The sequence below is a fragment of the Agelaius tricolor genome, unplaced genomic scaffold (genome assembly GCF_023055355.1).
Source record: "Agelaius tricolor isolate 1412-34295 unplaced genomic scaffold, bAgeTri1.0.p SCAF_3, whole genome shotgun sequence".
Lineage (NCBI taxonomy): Eukaryota > Metazoa > Chordata > Aves > Passeriformes > Icteridae > Agelaius > Agelaius tricolor.
In genome coordinates, this window is record NW_027269263.1 from 41,109,006 (window position 1) to 41,128,629 (window position 19,624).

The window sequence follows — 19,624 nt, forward strand, 5'->3', positions numbered from 1 at the left end:
ACTGTTCTGTGCTGGGGTTTCTTTTTGAGAGCTTTAGCTCTGTTTTCTTCAGACAGCTTAGAGCAGCTTTCTGTGATGCCTGACACCTACAAATTTTGGTAGCAGCATGATGCAACAAATCCACCAAGTCAAAAAGTAACAGAGATATTTCCAATACTCGGGAGGTAAAACTCAGAATCACAGAATCATTAAGGATGACCTTTAAGATTGAGTCCAGCTGTAAACATAACACTGCCAAGTGCACCACTAAACTCCTGTTCATAAGTGCCACATCTACACATCTTTCAAATACCACCATGGAGAGTGATTCCACCACTCTGCTGGGCACCCTGTTCCAGTGTCTGACAACTGTTTCAGTGAATTCTTCCTAATATTAAACCCAAACCTCCCCTGGTGCAACCTGGGTCCATCTCCTCTTGTCCTGTCACTTGCTACCTGTGAGAAGAGACTGATCCCCGCTTGGCTACAATCTCCTTTCAGGCAGTTGTAGAGTGATAAATCCCCCTGAGCCTCCTTTTCTCCAGGATAAACACCCCCAGCTCTCTCAGCTGCTCCTCATAAGAATTGACTTTCAGCCCCTTCACTAGCTGTGCTGCCCTTCTCTGGATATGCTCCATCTCCTCACTGTCCTTCTTGCAGGGAGGGGCCCAGAACTGGACAAAGGGTTCGCCTCACCAGTGCCCAGTTCAGCAGGACAATCACTGCCCTGGTCCTGCCAGACACACTAATGCTGACACAAGGATACAAGCAGTCGAGACTCAGTCTTCTTGGATTTACTTCATGAAATATCCTATTTACTCCAACTATAAACAGGGAGGCTGATTAGGGTAACAGTATTTGTTTACTAGTAATAAAAGTAAAACATCACGTGAGTTAACACATCAATAAAAAAAAAAATAGCTCAAACAAACTAGCAGCTGCCCTCAAACTCCGTCAGCTTCCTGCAGGTTACAGATTTGTTGAGAATCACCAGCAGCATTATCAATTATGGCCACTTCAAAGATACAGCAAATTATTCCTCTGGCCAATACTCTAATGTGTAGAACTTCACTTTTGTAAATCACACAGACAACTGAAGGTATGGGGGACTTGTTTAATTAAACACTTAATCAAGTTTCAAGTTACAGCCACCATGTTATGATTTGAAGGGAGCCCCTTCACAAATTAGAAAATCTGTCAAAAATCTGCAAAGATACTTTTGCCATTTTAACCTTACTTTTAGACAGACAGAGGGTATAGTGTGAATAGTCTAAAATAACTCACTTTACAGTGACACGAAACAAAGTAATTTAAAGTCAAACAGCTAAAATTGTGGTAAAGAGTAAGGTAATAAGAAGGTAATACAAAAGAAGATCTAATCTAGATAATGAAATTGGAAACCACTGAACTACAAATGAAAATATTCACTGAATAAAATGCACTGTTACAACATAAACTTTTTATGCCTAATCTCTAAACAGAATATAGCTGCTGCTGATAAAGTCTACTGATGCCAGATTGATACAGTGTGTTTTGGATGAGAACAGCATGGAAAGAGAGCAGTGAAGTCTCTTTTGATAAGCAGAACTAAACAGTTTACAGCCTAAGATAAAGACAGGTTACTAAAGGTCAAACACTTTAATGCAATAGCCAAAAAAAGCAGTACCATACCATTTACCTTTTAACCTTACATCATACAAAATTACCACATGTTCTCAAAGATACAGAATACACAGAGGTTATTCATATAAACGTATCCTAAAAAATAAGGCATTGCTTCCTTCACATAGCCTTCCAGAACTTGCAAAACACAAACACCACCCCCAATAACACCAAAAAAACCCCACAAACAACTAAAGAAAACCCAACTAAACACAAACAAATTAAAAAGCCAAGACCAAAAAACCCGGAACAACTCATGCTAATAAAGACTGAACTATACTGTCTAGGATCAGAATTAAATAAGGAAAAAAATATTTAATTATTTAGAACAGAGCAAGCCAAATTAAATAAAATAAAAAATTAAAAAAACAACAATGAAAATGAATGATACTCTCATTTAAATTAGAAAGTCCAGTGGGCTTGTGGTTCCTTCAAATCACATAAAGGTATAAACATTGCAAACTTTCTATTTTTACATCAGCTCGTACGGAATTTTGCTATTTCAAGGATAAGTGTACACAAAGAATTATTTATTTATGTATTTAAGAGTACCATGGACTTTGTAAAATAATAACAGCAACTGTTCAAGGGGAAAAAAGTTGCCTTCTCTAGGGTAGGTCAACAGCTTACACTTCTGATGAAAAAAACACCACTAACACTTTGCATTTGTTGGCTGAAAAGCACCTAAACCTAATTTTAGAACTATTGCTTGGTTTTAACATAATCAATTTACTCTCTTTATATTATTTTAACTTAGTATTAATCTTTTTCACCTGTTTACTTCTTTTCTTTGTTCACCTTAGTTCATCAATGCTCAGCAAACTGCACTGTGGACAAAGCCAAATCACTTTTGCTGCTCTGAAGACCCTGCAGTTGGCCAATAAATACCTAAGAAAGGAAGCACTACTATCTCTGACTACCTTCACTCATCCCACAATTTTATCTGAGTCCTCTCTATCCCCTTAGCAAGTATTTAGTCAAGCTCTCATATAACCCTACTACCCCGAAAAATCAAAAATTCATTGGAAACTATTTTAAGTCAATTGAATTAATTATGTGAACATCTTTGTATCACCTCATGACAGCAATGCATTTACATTTCCTGCATTTCTACCAAACAGGAAAATATAAACAAAAGGTATGTTCTATAACTGCATGGAAACATTATCTAAAGAAAGGAAACACTGCCCACTGTATATATTATGTACATATGCACACATGTTCTTTCAGAGCTTTAATGTAATACGTAATGCAGCAGCTTTAAGGAATACAGTAAAAAACCACTTGCTTACTAATTACACCTACCTGCTGAGTGATACATAGTGAAATTAATTGCAAACATACCAATGGAAGTTTCTATCCTTACATGCATAAAACCTCACCTGACACCAGACACTGAGTATTCATACTCAGGTAACATGCTAAATGTCCCTGCCTCTTAAAGTCTTAGTTGATCCACAAGAGACAAAACCAAGCTCAGCACTTTATCCCCAACAGACCTCTGCATATCTCAATATAACTCCTCAGCAATATGCACATATGTTTTGTTAGGAATACTTAGAACAACCTTTATAGTAGATGAGATACTTCTCTTTGGGATCACTGCTCTGGCTGCTTACTGTGACACGAGTAACACCTACACACATTAAAAAGCTTCAGAGCCAGCTCAATATAATGATATGTGCTTTTCTGGGTAGCTGCTTAAAGTAAAAAGGAACACTCCTGAAGTACAGGGTTTTTTAGTAACTTATCTGGGTCATGAGACACCAGATAATTACTTGCTTATCTCTGTTTCTGACTTTAGCAAAAACATAATTGCAAGAAATCTCCTTCCATATCAACATAAGAAATAGGAAAACTGTACATTGAGCTGCAGTGATGCCTAAGAGTAAATTTGACAAAAACTATAAAAAACATTTAAAAAAAATTGTCAGTATTTTTGAGTTATGACTAGACCTACAATTGGGTAAGCAGATTAATAATTTAATAAAAAACTAATTTTTACATTAAGTTACATTACATTTACGTCCTAGTTGATGACAAATACAGTAAACCGAACCAAACAGAACAACAGCAGTGAATGGCACGTTTACCAAATTTTTTAGCAAGCAATTCCAAGTACTTGATGCAGGAACGCTGCATTTCCTGCCTTACAATTGTAGCTTCCTGCAGACGCCTCGAGGGCATGCAGAGAGGAAGACACCAAGCTGAGAGCACCTGACTGCTCCCCACTTGTTTCTGGCACCAGAAATAGCAGCGGGTTCTCTTGCATGATGTAGCGTCTCCACCCTCCAGCCAGGGAGAAACTCCACTGCATTTGCCCATGGGCTTCAGAGCTTCTGTGGAATTAATTCCCATCTCCACCCATGCTCCCCATCTCATTCCTTCCCCCACCCTTTTGGCTGCAGTTCCTGATCTTGGCAAAAATCTCTCTTTTTTCAACTGTGAGTCCAGTCCCACCCTTGTTCATTGCTTCCCACACTCAGTTACTAACCCTACCTCTCCTGTCACCATAAATCCTTTCATCTCTTCCAGATATCCTCCACCCTCCAATTCTGAGGTCACCTCATTCCTCAGCTAGAAATAGACCCAAGAACTTAAGGGCCGGCTTGCTTCACAATAAATCAAAGTCTGGCTCCAACAGCCAGGTGAAAGGGGCTGTTCAGAGGGTGTTTAATGATGCACTAGTGCTTCCAAGTGAGTTAATTCTCAAAAATATGCAGAACCAATCCTGTCAATGTTAGGAGATGGTGAGGTGTCTTAAAGGAAGATGACAGTTCCGGTCATAGCAGCTTTAGAAACTGAACAAAAACGTCCTCAAGTTTTATCTTCCCTATGATAAGAATAAACAGTTACTGTGCAAATACCACCAAAGACTATAGCTTTCTATAGATTTCTGCCTGATGATTAAATTACTGTGTCTAAAGCAGTACCTTCAGGATCTGAATGTTCAGGCAGTAGGGGCTCAGCACACAGCACAGGGTGGCTACACTCTTGTAGCAGCAGGCACATTTAAGGAAGCACACTGTGCTTAAGAGAACTAGTTAAGTAAGTGTCCACAAATTCTTCTTTCTTTTTCTTGACCTGATTCATGGTCAAGCCCCATAAATACTTCTGTGATAGCAGCATAAAATCTCTGTTTTGTACCACAGGGAACAGTACAAAACAGATTAAATTCCTCAAACTATGGTTGCCCCCAAATTCTTTGTAACGTGCAGCTGAAGTCTGCAGTGCTACAGGTTGGTTTTGACTGCAGCACTTGCTTAAGGGGCTTCTTGATGTATAATGGGATGCAATCATAATATAGTCTCCACTGGAACTCATACAGTTTCTGTTACAGCCTATTTTCATAATGCTTGTAACAACTAATCATCTTGGTTTATCCCCAAATTGAATTTAGTTGAAATCAGACAATAGAGTCAAAAGATACACAGCACAGATACTGAGATTGCATAAGATAGTTTCTCCAGGAAGCCAAGTGAAGAAGAACCATAATAAAATGGGCAAGTTTCCAGCTGTAGATGATCTCTGAAAAGCTTGTGTCAGCATATCCTAATCTATTTATGATTTTGTGTTCAAAAATGCTTAAGCGGATTTTTTAAAATTAAATTTAGGTAGCATGTGACCAAAAAGGTTAATACATAAATTATTTACTATACAAAGGTGGTAAAGTGCTTGTGAGGTGTGTAGTTGTGGTCAAGTAAGCACACAGTGCACAGGTAAGTAGAACATTTTATGCTGTAATGGGATCAAGTATTTAAGCTATCTGGAGTAAAGAGAAGGGGAAAGATTGCTAACAAACAAATTAAACCTTGAAGAAACAGTATCAAACCCATGTATTACAGGTTATTAGTGTCATTCAGAGCAGTACTTGAAGTTCAATAGTGCAGAAAATTAATGTATGTACACTACTTCTCAAGAAGCATGAGACAGTAAAGAAGCAGGAACAGCACATGACGCACTCAATTTTGTCCGTATTCACTTTCTGTGTTTTTTTTCAAGTGAGGCTGACTCTATTAGCTTTTCCAAGACAAAGCAGAAAGGTAAAACAGGCACACCATAAACTTTGTCCTGTGGGGAATCCTGGCCCTTGTTTTTATGCCATATTTTGTAAAGCATGCCATTGTGATATCCATACAAGTGTATGTCCTGACAACCACTGAAGACTCAAGTCACCACACCAATGCAAATAAAAGTCAAACAAAACAGGAAAGTGATCTTTTGTGGGTTAGCAATAAATGGTGATGTACATTAGTCATTTATATCCCAAGATAAAAATCTAATGTTTTCATAATCATAACTTAAAGAAGGAGCACATGCATAAGCAACTTATGCAACTATAGATTGTTTTCCCCACATAATTTAGGAAATTTAACTATAGAAAAGTTCCCAATTCTGATGACTCTTAAAACTATAATATTATCCTGTATTTTAAAGGGCAGAGAAAATGAATAGGCATAATTTACCCATCTTTAAAACATATTGAGTTTAACCTACTCAATGGAACAACTGCCAAAAGAAAGAGGACATCAGGCTAGGTGAGACACTGAGATACAGCACATAAATTTAAGAACCAGGTGACAAACACAACTTGTCAGTAAAGTGTCTTTGGTCACAGATGATCCTGTATTTATACATGAGTCAGTGTTGTATATAAATCAAATTACAAATGGGCTAGAGGATTAAACTACAAGCACCAGGAAAGCTGTCATCTACAAATCAAGCTTCTGTTGTATAAAGAACAGTCTGTAAAAGACACACAAAACCCCACAAAACTGTAGATTCACACTTCAGCAGATTTTCCCTCCCTACGGTTTTTGTGTGTGCCACTCTTCTGTTGCTGTGTGCTTCAACCTCCTGATGCCTGAAAGTACTTGTCAGTGCAGCAGAAATGGAAACCAGCTTCCAGGTCAAACATCAAGTCCCTGTCACCACCCCTCCTGCCACTACCATTCATTTGCCACTTTCCTTGGGTTTTTACATGTTTGCTGAGTTACCACCATCCCATCATCACATGTGGTTTTATGAAACTTTTCCTCATGACACGTGAGGCAAAGTTGTGCTCTGTGTGCCCTATATCTATCTTGCTTTAAGCACCACTTGGACTCCTGTCTCCTAAGTCTTTCAGTTTCAGAAGATCAGTGCTCAGACTGTATCAGGAATACTGATAGAGCTAATACATAATCAGTGTTTGGGGGTAGAGATGCTAGACAGTAATTCTTTGAGCTTGAGCTATTTCTGGGGGAGTTAAAATTTTTGGATCAAATTACTAGGTATACAGGACTGATTCTGTTCTTATTCTGCTTCAATCCAGGAAGCAGCAAGTTTCCCTAGTTACAATGCTGAAGAGACAGTAGGTTGTAAGAATAAAAAATTAATTCTCAGTGCATTGAGCCTACTAAGAGATAAAATTATCTTTAATCCTTAAAACAGTTCAAAATTAAAAAAACATCACTGCTAACCTACTTCTTAAATGCACAAATGCCCTTCTGTTAAAGCAAGAATAAGCTGGGAACCAAGCTGGAGAGAAGGATCTATCTTCTGAATTAAATCCAAGTTATTAAAACCAACAACAAAAGCCCACCATCAAAAAAAAACCCCAAAAACCCCAATAAACAAACAAAAAGATCCAACCCACAAAAACAATAACCCTCACTCCCACAGGAACTATTGCCTTTATCAAGGCTCAGATGATTCATTTCTGGTTTTCACCCGTCATCATTCCCAGGAGGTTTGCCAGTGTCAATTCTGCTTATCCTTCCAAGCATCTCAACTTTTGACAGTTCTTTCAGTAGGCAATTTCTCAAAATTAATTCCTAATTGTATATCCAAGCCCACACATTTTTAGTGAGTTTCTTCTCTTTCTAACACCTTTTCCAATCCTGTTGACACTCATCATCTCTTGAAACTAATCTTTCTTCTTTCCAGCCCACTCAGCGTTATGGTTTCCAAGTCTTTCATCCTGTTTTTGCTCTTTGGGTTTCTCACAACAGAACCAGAAATTTCAAGTCAATCACTACCAGCTTTTGATTGAAAAAATGCTATTTAATGAATAACTCCTTAGATTTTCACTTTATCTGACCAAGAAGTTGATCTTGTCTTTCAGATTTGAACAACCTTTTTTCACATTTCTTTTGGTTTCAACTGACTCCAGCAATTTAATCAAGTACCTAATTACTAGCCCTCTCCCATTTAAGTCTTCCAGAGATCTGCCACCAAATTGTAACACCTGTAAACAATGCCCTTAAAGAATGTCTGTAAGCAAACAATCCTCTGAGATCTTGCAGTCTGCAGGCTGCTTGATCAGGTAATGAAGTGCCTCTACATCAAAAACTCTGCATTTGTCAATGGATTGAATAGCCAGCATTTGGCAACTTCAAAATAATGTGATCAGCACAGGCCTAAAACTGTTTACATGAAAAAACACAAGGCAAACAAGATCTTCAATAAATGGTGGTGAAAGCTAAAGGTGATTTACATTTAATTCAATCCCCTCTAAGAAATACCCCACTGTTATTGGATAAATGCATACATTTCTGGTATTAAATTCTCTTAGAAGTATTTCCCTATGAGCACTGCCTATTAAATAACACTCACTTTTTATCAGCTTTCCAATGAAAAAGGCTGCTGGCAAAAATCTGCAATGTGGTAATATAATTCCTTATTAAACCATACCTTCAGGTGCTGAGAAAAATGAGCTGCACTGCTTTTGCATATGCAGCAGTTTGTAATTATGAACACGGCAGTGCACACCAAATAACCCATTAATGTCCACAGAAAGGGAACAGAACACAGCTGGACAAATGGAAAGTGCAGGATTACAACTTCTAAAGCATGATGGCCCAAACACAAGAAAAGGAAAGTAGCTAAAGTTTTCATGTCCTTTTACAAGCATCCTCCTCTAAATAAATGTATTCATAAGGAGAATAAAAGATACAATGAAGAAACTGACCAAAACCTTTTATATTCTCCTTCTTGTAGTTTTCACAAACATGAAAACACAAATTTATAACAAATAGGTCATATTTGCAAAATTGAAAGACCCCAGCACAAAAAAAAAAAAAAAACAAACCAAAAACAGAAAACAAACAAAAAAAAATCCTAAGGCAAGAATGAAATATAGAGATCAAATAAGCATTACAACGTGACTGATTTGATTATGTAATGGTAAAAAGGAAGTCTAGAATAAACACTGAAAGATAGAAAAATTAGCAGGTCAGAATTAATATAAAAGAAAAGGTGTCTAAGAATATGTAGAAAGAAATAAATCACTTTTATACATAAGGAGAGGGATACTGATACAAGGAAACTAATAAACCACATAGACAGATGATATAATTAAGTAAAAGAGTTATCATCAATTTTTCTGAGAAGCTTAAGGCAAAATAACAAAACCTGACACACATGTTTTTCTGATTAGGAAAAAATAAATTAACACACTTAATTACAAGTTACATTTAAGTAAAATAAACATAAGCTCAGAGGAGGCATGCTATGTAGTACCAAGCTACCAACCAAATTAGACCGATGATGATGAGTCCATCGTTAAGGCCTTGTCACTGTGTATTAGGTACAGAAGGTTTGAAGGACCACAGCAGATCTAGGAAGGAGTGATCATCTACAGCTTGCCCATCTTTACTCTCATCTGGCCTGCCCCTCTTGTCTGGTCTACTCCAGTCGGAAACAAAGCATGTCTGACCTCATCCCCAACCAGAAATAATCCTTTAATGTGTTTTTAGCTACTGTTCCAGTTCCTTCAGCTTCACTTAACTCACCTACTTCTTAACTTATATTTTAATTAGGGGATTTTTTCTAATCTAGATAATTTTGCCTGAAATGAGCAACAGCACAAGCAGATCAACAAGCTAATCAAAGGAGACAGTAACCAGTTTCCCTGGCTCAGCTGAAGTGAGCTTTTCAAAAGAAAAGATACCTCCAAGGCCAGCTCTGACATCCTCCATCCCTTCCTGGATTCCCATTACTCCAATTTATTAATTTACTTATTTTACTAAAACTGCTAGAACTTAAGACACTTAATCTGCCACAGCCAAGCCTTACAAAATTTTTCCAATGCATTTACCATGAGCCTATCCCTAGCCAAGATGCAGAAGCTACTTCATATTTACAACCTCTTTCATCTTTATACTGTTAAAGAATTGTAAAATAGTTTTGCCTGAAGCAAAACAAAAGTAGCAAAGGACACAGGAGGGGTTGGGGGCAGTGAGGAAGGCATACAGTAAACTCCCATACACTACACAAACTGTAGTTATTTTATTATGACAGAAATGCCTGTATAATTTTAGTCATGTTTTGTTGATATTAAAACCAAAAATTTTAACAAAGTCCTTTCAATGTAAAATATCACTTTGTGAGAGGTCAGTTCTTCTCTCAGAGCAGCATCTCCAGAGAACAGAGGCCCATTAACAAGTACACACAAAGACAACTCAGCTTTTGCTATATAGATCTTACCAGAACAAGAGCTAGGACCAAGAAGGGGAACAAGAAAACAGCTCTTCTCAAACTACACACACACACACTGTAACTGCTGAAACCTATTTTTCTTACTTAATTGTAACTCTAGGTCAGAGATGTCAGTAATTTACCTAAAAAAGAAAAGGACTTAGACAGCAGTTCTGGAAACAGAATTTGGACAGCTTGGACCTAGCCACACCCCCATTTGTCTTTCTTTCTATGCACCATAGCTATGAAGTTTCAAACACAAGCTTTAGAAAGATCTCTGATTTTCAGCATCTTCCAGCAACGAGGCAGTCCCATTAGGGCAACAGCTCATTAATACTATTGAGGACTCTTAACAAGCAATATTCATTTAGAATGTCAACTAAAGAAGCAATTAAACTAAATGTTTAAGCATTAAAAAATATTGTTCTGCTAAACACTTAAAAACATTGGTGAACTGAAAGCATACAGTCAGCCAGTGATTCCATTAAGAATAAAAAAGCATTCATGAATGTATTAATTCCTGTACTTAATTAATTCCTTAGATGCCAGAAATCTGTGGTACTAGCCAAACTGAGAAACTCAGAGGTTTGATTTTTTTGACAGAATCAAGGAGGGTACTTGGTAAAATTGTCATTTGGTAAAATTTCTCTTCAGAAAAGAATAGATTTTCAGAGGTAATACATGTCACTCCAACTTGAATATGCAACATGTAAGAAAAGTGGACACATAGTAATTGACTAATTAACACAGTGTTACAGACTTGATGTCTAGACAAGATAAGACATTTCAAGAATCCCTGCTACCCGTGCTCATGAAGGAAGAACAAAGAGATAGCCTTTTGTGCAACACTGATGCTGAATAGCATCAGTTATGAATTTAACACCAGGGACACATTTGTCATCACTTCTGAAAAAAACCACCACACTTCAGCACATTACATGCTAAAAGCACAAGCTGATCCTTAACTATATAAAACCAGAAACCAAACAACTCCAAAATAGTACCTTAATGTGTAATGCATGCCATTAAATGCAAAGATATTTATAAAGTGCATGAAATGGTTACATTAGCAAACTATAGATATTCATTGATCCTGACATGCAGATGCAAAATTCACTACAATGCTGTTCACAAGTAACCAGACCAATCTTTTAAGCATCTGCTTCATGGGGTTCTACCTCACCATGCACAGGCAAATGCTCAGACAACATTTAACACCTAATTTCAAAATTCTAAAAGGGAAGAAAAGAGGGAAATGCATGTTCAAAGACCTAAGGAAACACCTAACTTCAAAAAAAACCCCAACCCAGAAGGCTCATTATCTCAGTATTCTATTTAAAAATTAAAAAAAAAAAAAAAACCCAACCAAAACTCTCCAAAGCTTTTAATTAAGGACAAAACATTAAAAAACACATAATGGGCTATATTAAAATATGAGATACACGTTAATGCTGCACAATTTCCACTCCATGCAGAAGAACAAAGATTGAAAATAGTCTGCACCTGGATTGAAGGGAACCATTTCCACAGTACCTGCCATGCAAAAGTGCCAGAAAAAACCTATTCTCCCAATCATGAAGTGTCAGAGCCAGGGGGTTCTGGGAAATCAACCCTTCCCTGAGAGCAGCAGAGCCCATTCCCAGCAGAGCAGGTCCCAAAAGCAGGGGACCACACCAAGGAGCTGGGATTCTGCAGTTCAAGAATGCAGACAGAAAGCCATCAAGAGAAGTAGTGAGCAGAAACCGTGTCCTTGGTGGAAAGAAACCATGTTGTGGAATGTGATAGCAGCTGAGCTCAAGACAAAGAGCTCAAGACACTGGAAGAGGCTGCCCAGGGAAACACCAGAGCCTCCTTCACCGCAAATACACAGGGCTCAATTTGACAGCGCACTGAACGCCCTGATGTAAGGCTCTGCTTTGAGGAGCTGGGCTGAGGGAAGTCCTATGCAAACTAGGTGTTTCTACAAGAATGTCACTATGCCTGCTGTTTCAAAGATGAGACAAAAAATGCCCAGGATCTGCAGTCCCACTTCAGCAATATTTTCAAGCATCTGTGCATCTGCAACCATATCCCTCCTTTCCAAGTAATATTGACACACTCCAAATGAAATCTATACGTCAAAGTTTTTCTAGTTTGGGAGTGACACAGATCATTCTTGGCTCTGTCTAAACAGTGTCTGGATTTTTCCAAGCCTTTACCCGTGAGCAGAACTTCTAGTTTCCTCTCTTTGTGTCAGCTTCAGTTAATATTTGCAAAGCAATTGCAGACTCCTAGAAGATAGTTACTATATAGCAAACAGCAACTAGCCCTTGGTTTGACACGTTTTGCCCTGTCATCATCAGCGCACAAAGAACTTCACTTTTCTTCAAATGGCATGATTTTACATCACTGTTTGCAGTAAGTCCCCCATCAAATAAATAATATACAACTATTTTCTTGATGAGCCACGGTGATCACTTACAATCACACTTCATTTAAAATTCTGAAACTGGCAATTGTGTTATTGTAGCCGAGAGAAAAGGCAGCGGCAACTTCACAAATGAGTGATATGAGCAATACACAAGATACTGCCACGGACTCATTTAAAACAGAACACCTGTATGAATATTTCATTCAATTGCTCAAGGGATATTTTTGATTGCTTTTCTTAAGAGAAAAAACAGACTACATCACAAGCTGCCACCTCCCTCCTGCCCAGGGCATCAGCCTGCCTGTTTCCCTGCTGCACAGCAATGGATTTGCCCATTGCGACACCGTGCATGTTCTGTCAGCACAGTTTTTTTGCCTCTGGGTTTTCCCAGAGGAAACAGAACCACCCTATGAAGTACATATTTGGAAAATTTTGTTCCTTTTCCAGGTTAGAGCTTTGGAGACGAATGGATATGGAGAGGGAAAAGCAAAGAAGGCTTTATCAGGAGTCCAGAACAGTCAAGAAATACTTGGCAATCAGGCTGAGGATAAATATGAACCAAAAAGCAAACATCATTAGATCTGGTGCTCTGAGAAAAAGAAAAATTTAGGAGACAGAAGTGGAAGTAGTTCAATAGGTCAAACCTCACTTCCTCAGACATTAGCTGGGCCCTCACCAATTCTTTAACATATACCCAGTGGCACATGCCCTGTCTGACTTCATTTCTTACTTATTTTAAATATCTTACTAGCTGTCCAGTGCATACTGAAAAGCAACATCTTGAAAATCTTGCTTTGCAGAAGGATTACAGCTTCACCATTCTTGCAGCATAAGTCTTTGCAATCAGCATTTTATTTTAGTAATCCTCCCACAAAATTACATTCCAGAAATATTACATCAAACAGTTGAATGAAATTTAACTGCAAAGAAGTCCATCAAACCAAATAATGTTTCTATTATTACTTGAATCTTCAAGACAATCAGAAATAAATTATGAAAAAGCTTTCTTATAAAAGTACAAGCTTACAGTTCACTTTACAGATTTAAATGTTAAGCTAAATTTACATTTAGATGCTGAGAACTGAAAGTAAACAGAATAGTATACAAATTTCTACAGACTGATTCCATACATAGTAGGAAGATTCACAGTATTTTATTATGATGACTCGTTATGATATTCATGATGATTATGAAAATAATCAGCTCTATCCCAACAATCTTATAAAAATCCAGAAAATTTAACTGCAGATCCAGAAGTTAATTTTAAGTGTTTATGTGAAAAATATGTAGATCATTTTCCAGTCTTAATTTTTAATGATTAAGTAAATATCTTGTCTAATTCTTAACAAATTTACAGTTCTTGTTTATAAGAAAATAAGCATCTTGTTCAATTCAGTAAAATACTTCTAGCATCATTCTAGAATCTTATTTAAATTCTGCAGAAGCTGACAGCTTCAATATTCCAATCAACAACAGGAGAAACTGGTTGTGCAAAATCCAAACCTAAGTTATTCCTCAGGCTTTTCTGAGCTAAGTTTCTAAAAGATTCATTTTATAGAACATAATCTAGATTTTCCTAGAATTAAGTGCAAACTCTACCAAACACAGTAGCATTAGATCATATGGAAAACAATATTTGGGTTTTATGACCAAATTTTCATCCGTTTTCACTATAACCTTGTCCTTAGGGCCTAGGGAAACTTAACCACACATTCACCAGCATGAGGCTAATTTATCACAACAGCTATTTTTTAAAAATCTTTTCTTAGCCCGTGTATTTTCTTTTCAGTTTGTCATTTTTAAAAAATCCTAAGTTTATGCATCTGGTCCTAGCTCTTTAGGCCCTTTGTGACCCTGTGATCAGACACACAGGGATACACCAACTGCATCATGGCTCCCATAGCTGCAGCACACTCTGGTAAAACTCCATCCCAGCCAGACCCCACACACATGGAAAGCTGTGCCCACCATGAACATGATTAGGCAAAGTCAATACTAAGAGAAGAAAAAAAAACAAACCCCCAAGACAATAGAGTAGATAGCTGGTTTTCAAGTGTCAACAAAAAGGAACAGTGTTGCAGCCCAGGAAATGGCCTCAGAGGCAACTGAACAAAGGCCACTAGAATTAAGAGGTAGTCATTGTCTTAGCTTAGCTTGCAAAACAGCAGTTGTTGCATGTAAGTTGCAGAAAACTACCCTTAATTTCCCTGTGCAGATAAATGCCATGGGTCTTCAGAATTAAACTGTTGGTGATGATACTACATTATCTTGAAAAATCAAATTATATTCATATTACACTCCAAGGAGGAGGAAAAAATAAATCAAGGTAATTTTAGCAGAGCAAATCATTAGTGTATTAGTGACAAAATGCCAAGAAGACTCACCTGTTCAATCTCCTTTGTCTTAGTTGCAATTGCTTTTGAACGACCTAGAAGCTGGCTGTCCTCGTATAATTCTGTACTGTCTGTTAGATTTGCCTCTGTTTCCTCTGTTTGCTCAATGTATAATGGAGCTGAAGATCCAGCCTTAAGAAAAAAACAATAAATTCAGTCTTTAGAGAAAAAAAAAAAATCACAGTATGATGAAAAAACCCCCAAAGCCCAAACACAGTCATCAGATACATAAGTTTGCACATCAAGACTATTAGTGAAGTGTTATTGCTATAATCTTAGCAGACACAGAAATACAGATTTTAAACACGTAGAAAACATGACCTGATAAAACCCCCTGTGACACAGCCTTAACTGTGTAGAGGTTATCTGACATCATTGCCTCTACCTGCCCATCCACTGAGAAGAAATTTGTGTATGTGGTATTTGTAACACCAGAAAGCAAGAAAAATCCACAATGAAAATGTGAGTAGTCTTCTGGGAAAGGATAAAAGTAACAAAAGCATAGGCATCAAAAAAATAAAAGTTTTGGAGAACTCTTGAAGCATTCAGGGCCACAGGTTAATATTATTAGTATTAATTATTATTGCAATAACTATTGTATAGCAAAAGCAAACATGCAATTTGAAGATTTCTCTCTCTAAAACAGAAATTAAGACAGTATTCCTACTCCAAAGAAAACACATGCCACCTCCAAGGAGTTTATTTAGAAAATATAGGAATTCTGTTTTACAGAATTATTTAAATCCGGTATTATGGAAAAAATTTATAATTTTTTTTAAAATAGATTAGAAAATTGAAGAAGATGAAAACTAGTTTCTTTTATCCAAAAATAGAGGTAAAGAATCTTAAGACTTAACTAACATGAAAGAGAAAAGCATTAGACAGAAAAAGGAAATAAAAAGCTTAAGTAGTCCTGTAAACATATGCTCAAACCTTAGCAGCAACACAAACCATTAAGATTGAATCCCAAATCTTGCTATCCCAGTAAAGAATGAAATGCCTGAGAGTGAGTGAAGGCTACTAAAAAGCTCAGTGCAACACAAAGTTCAAGTATTAAGCACTTGTAAGATAAACAGGAAAAAGTTAAGAATTCTTGTGATTCATATGAGACAGCCTACTAATCAAGGTAAGAAATCCTTTCTTCTAACACTCAGAATGAGATGCCCCACCTCCTTCATTAGCATTTCTACAGCCCACTTTCTTAGTCAATAAATCATCTCAGACTGTACCACAACCAACTACAATTGCTTTGCTTTCATTCCATATGTTTAATCTTTTCCCACTGCAATTTTTTCTGAGGCATGGAGGATGCTTTAAACAACTTTTCTCCATGTGGCCCACTCTGTTCTTTCCTCCCTTCCATTACCTTCCCCTCATCAAGAACCACAGTGATATTTCTCTCCTGAACCTCTCAGAAATGTTCATGCATCTGTTCTCCTTCATATGGTATTCATCTTTGGATCAGCTGTTGCTTTTTCTTGATTCTAACACTTCCTCCCCTTTTTTCTTTTTTTAATTGCTTTTTCCAGTTTATGCATCTAACTAGATCTTCCTGACCATTGCTGAGGAGCTGCTCATGCATTCACCCATTACATCAATGGGCAGGACTTGAAAGTTCGGATAAATATGGATTGAGTTTATTTCTCTAACCTAGCCCTTATATTCTAAAAGTGGAAATGTGATACTTCCCAATATACATCCATTTTCCCTAAAATTATTTACAAACAAATAAAAAAAATCAAACCCATTAATTGGAAAGGTTAAGACATGACTTTGTGAAGTAGATACTATTTTTCTTTTTTTAAGAATGCCTCTAAAGTTGAAACAAAATGAAAGTTAAAGAAAAAAATTATCACAGAATTGAAACAGATTATTTTAGAGTACAAAATATTAGGGTTGTTTTAAATGAAAAATACATTTTTCACTAACATATCAGAACCCAAAAAAGATATCCTATCCAAGAGCAGTATAACAAATGACTGAGAAGGGCTATAATCCCACTTCAATATAGCCAGGAGTGGAAAATAAGAAGGGGTGAAAACAAAACAGAATAAACTGGTAAATAATTACCATTGATTAATAATGAAATAAGGATTCTGGGGAAAATAAAAAATATACCCACTGCAGTAACAAAGTAAGGTTTATTTTAAATATAAAGGGGGACAGCTTTCTGAAAAAGAATATGTGACATGGTAAGCTGGCACAGCTTGAAATGGAACTCAACAAACCAGAGCTTCTCTCCTCAAGTCTTATGTTTTACATGTACACTCATGCTTTGACTTGGAAGTCCTCTCCTAATTTTAAATTCAGTAGACATACAGACCTACACTACTACAAGAGCTCCTTGAAGAGCACTTGGGAGAGCTGGAACTGTATTGTGTCAGTTGTAGCTCAACATCAATGCAAATTATACTAACAAAATGTACTGTGGCTTTGTGTATTTTTTCAAAAGAAATAAATCTCAGGGTTTTAATCTCCCTCTCACTTCCTTTCAACAAATATTTAAAAGCATGGGCAGAAAAACTCAGGATTAAGTTACAAAATATGCCCTTATAAAGAGTACAGAAAAACAAGAGCCTATTGTTGTAACACTTGGAAATAAGTGGATTAATAATCCTATCTTACATCATACTCTGTTATTTCAGGTAAATTGCTTTCCTCGGCCTTCTCTGATTTTTCAGCTGCCCACTTGCTTGCAGCCTCTGCAAGTTCCTTTTCTGATAGTCTGTTGCTCTTCTCCAAGGCCTGTACAAAAACATTATAGTCAAGGTTTAACATGAAATACACTTACACATGGCACAAATCTTCAAAATTAAAATAAACAGTTATTCTGATCCCTAAAATATTTTAAAATAGGAAACAGGAAAATTGAAATTATTTCATTTGCTGTCAAATTTCTTTAAAAATAAAAGAAACAAGAGAGGAGAACAAAAGATAAATCAATGAAAGTCAGTGGACTACTTCAAAACCACTATACCTTCCAAATAAGGTTTATTAAATTCACAGGTTAGAGATAACAGAAAAATTTTCTGAGACTGTTGGGCACTAAAAGAAGTCAAATACAAGAGTGGAGTGAACTAGTAATTCAATGTGATTTTCAGGCATAAAAAGTTGTAAAAATTTTTAAATAAACTGTTAAATACTAGGTAGGGTATAAAACCTGAGCTAATTAGGGAGAAAAAAATATTTTATACAAACTTTAAGTGATCAGACCTGGTTCCATTAAAATCCACTATTTTCTATTTGTGGGAATGCTAATAATTTATAATAGAGTCAGTCACGGCTTTATGTTCTTTTAAATCTACCTTTTCAAATGGAAACTCTCACATTAATAATGTTTAAAAATTGATTTCTCTCTAAGAATACTTTTTGGTTTTTACTATCAGAGCAGCAAACAGACAATGACAAACATCAGTTTAGGAACAGCGAGCTTTATAAATCTTGTTACCACTATGTGGATATTTAGCTTAAATTAACTATGTGCATAGAAGCACCCAAAGAATCTATATCACTCTAGCATTAAAAATTGCAACACTAAGATGGGTATCTGAAAAAGAGATACAAAAAATTCTGCTACCTGGAAAACGCCATAACAATTTCTACCCCATGCCTGTTCCATCTTAGCAAACAGGTAGACAAAAAAAAGCAAACAAACAAAAACCCAAATGAAAGAAACTCCATCTCTTACCATTAGCTCATTCTAAGTTATATAAATGGCCAGTATCAAACCTCCTTTGTCTTTACATCTTTTGTTCTTACTTCAAACAAAATATTATCCAAATATCTCTGTACTGTAGTGTGGCATAAACACACAACTCACAGAACCTTTCCAGGATTCTGTGTCATAAAGACACCACCTTTATCTGAATCCAGAAGAGAAGTGCAACACAATGTTCCAATAGGAATCCCTCTTTTCTATAACTGCAAATTACTGAATTACAACCAGTGAAGTCAGAGGTGACAAAGTTGATTGCAGGGATACAAAGAGGGCACTTAGAAGAAAGGAATAACATAATCATAGAAAATCTCACATAACCTGCTATATTTCCACAAGCCATAAAAGAAATTAATATCTATTAAATACCAAAAAAAAATCTGGTTAATTTAGTTTCACTAAATTTAATTCTATAGGCTGAATGTTATAAATACGTATTAAATCCTGAGTGAATTGTACGGAATAAAGTAATGGTATTTGCACAGTTACACTTCAGCTGAAGATACAGAACAGGAACATATTTCTCAGTTGAAAATAGCAGCAGCTATTTAGGCTGCAAACTTTCAAGAAACAACCAATCTAATACATCTCATAAAACACCCTAAACTGCTGCCCCCCTCCACCCCCAAAAAACCAGAAGTCTCTCTTTTTTTTGTATTTTTTTTATCTCATCAATAACATAGAAAAGCAAAAGGCTGTCACTTTGCTCAGCAGCTGTTCCTGTCTCACACATCCACCTTCTAGAGCTCTATGTTGTATACAGCCTCCAAGGCTTACAGTCCATAGAGCTAATAAAGAAAAACACAAAAGATTTAATGCCATAGTCAAACAGGTGGCTAAGATCAGGTAACATCAACAGGTATTGATTCATATGCATGAATAGGCAAAAAATAATTATAGATAAAAATACCATTTTAGATTTGCAAATAGATACTACAGTGAAAAGAGGTATTGCTATGGGAACATACACCTTTGTAAGAATTTCAGAGCTAAATTATAACTTAG

At 36.5% G+C, this 19,624-nt stretch overlaps 1 protein-coding gene across 2 annotated transcripts in view; it reads right to left on the bottom strand.

Annotated features, from left to right (window-relative positions):
* PPHLN1 (periphilin 1) overlaps positions 1-19,624 on the bottom strand; it is a 63,871-nt gene that overhangs the window by 13,709 nt on the left and 30,538 nt on the right. For both annotated transcript variants that reach the window (XM_071423584.1, XM_071423583.1), the window contains exons 8-9: positions 17,530-17,649; positions 14,896-15,036 (exon numbers count right to left, since the gene is read on the bottom strand). In XM_071423584.1, coding sequence (XP_071279685.1) covers positions 14,896-15,036; positions 17,530-17,649 — 261 coding nt within the window. The remainder of the gene's footprint in view (positions 1-14,895; positions 15,037-17,529; positions 17,650-19,624) is intronic.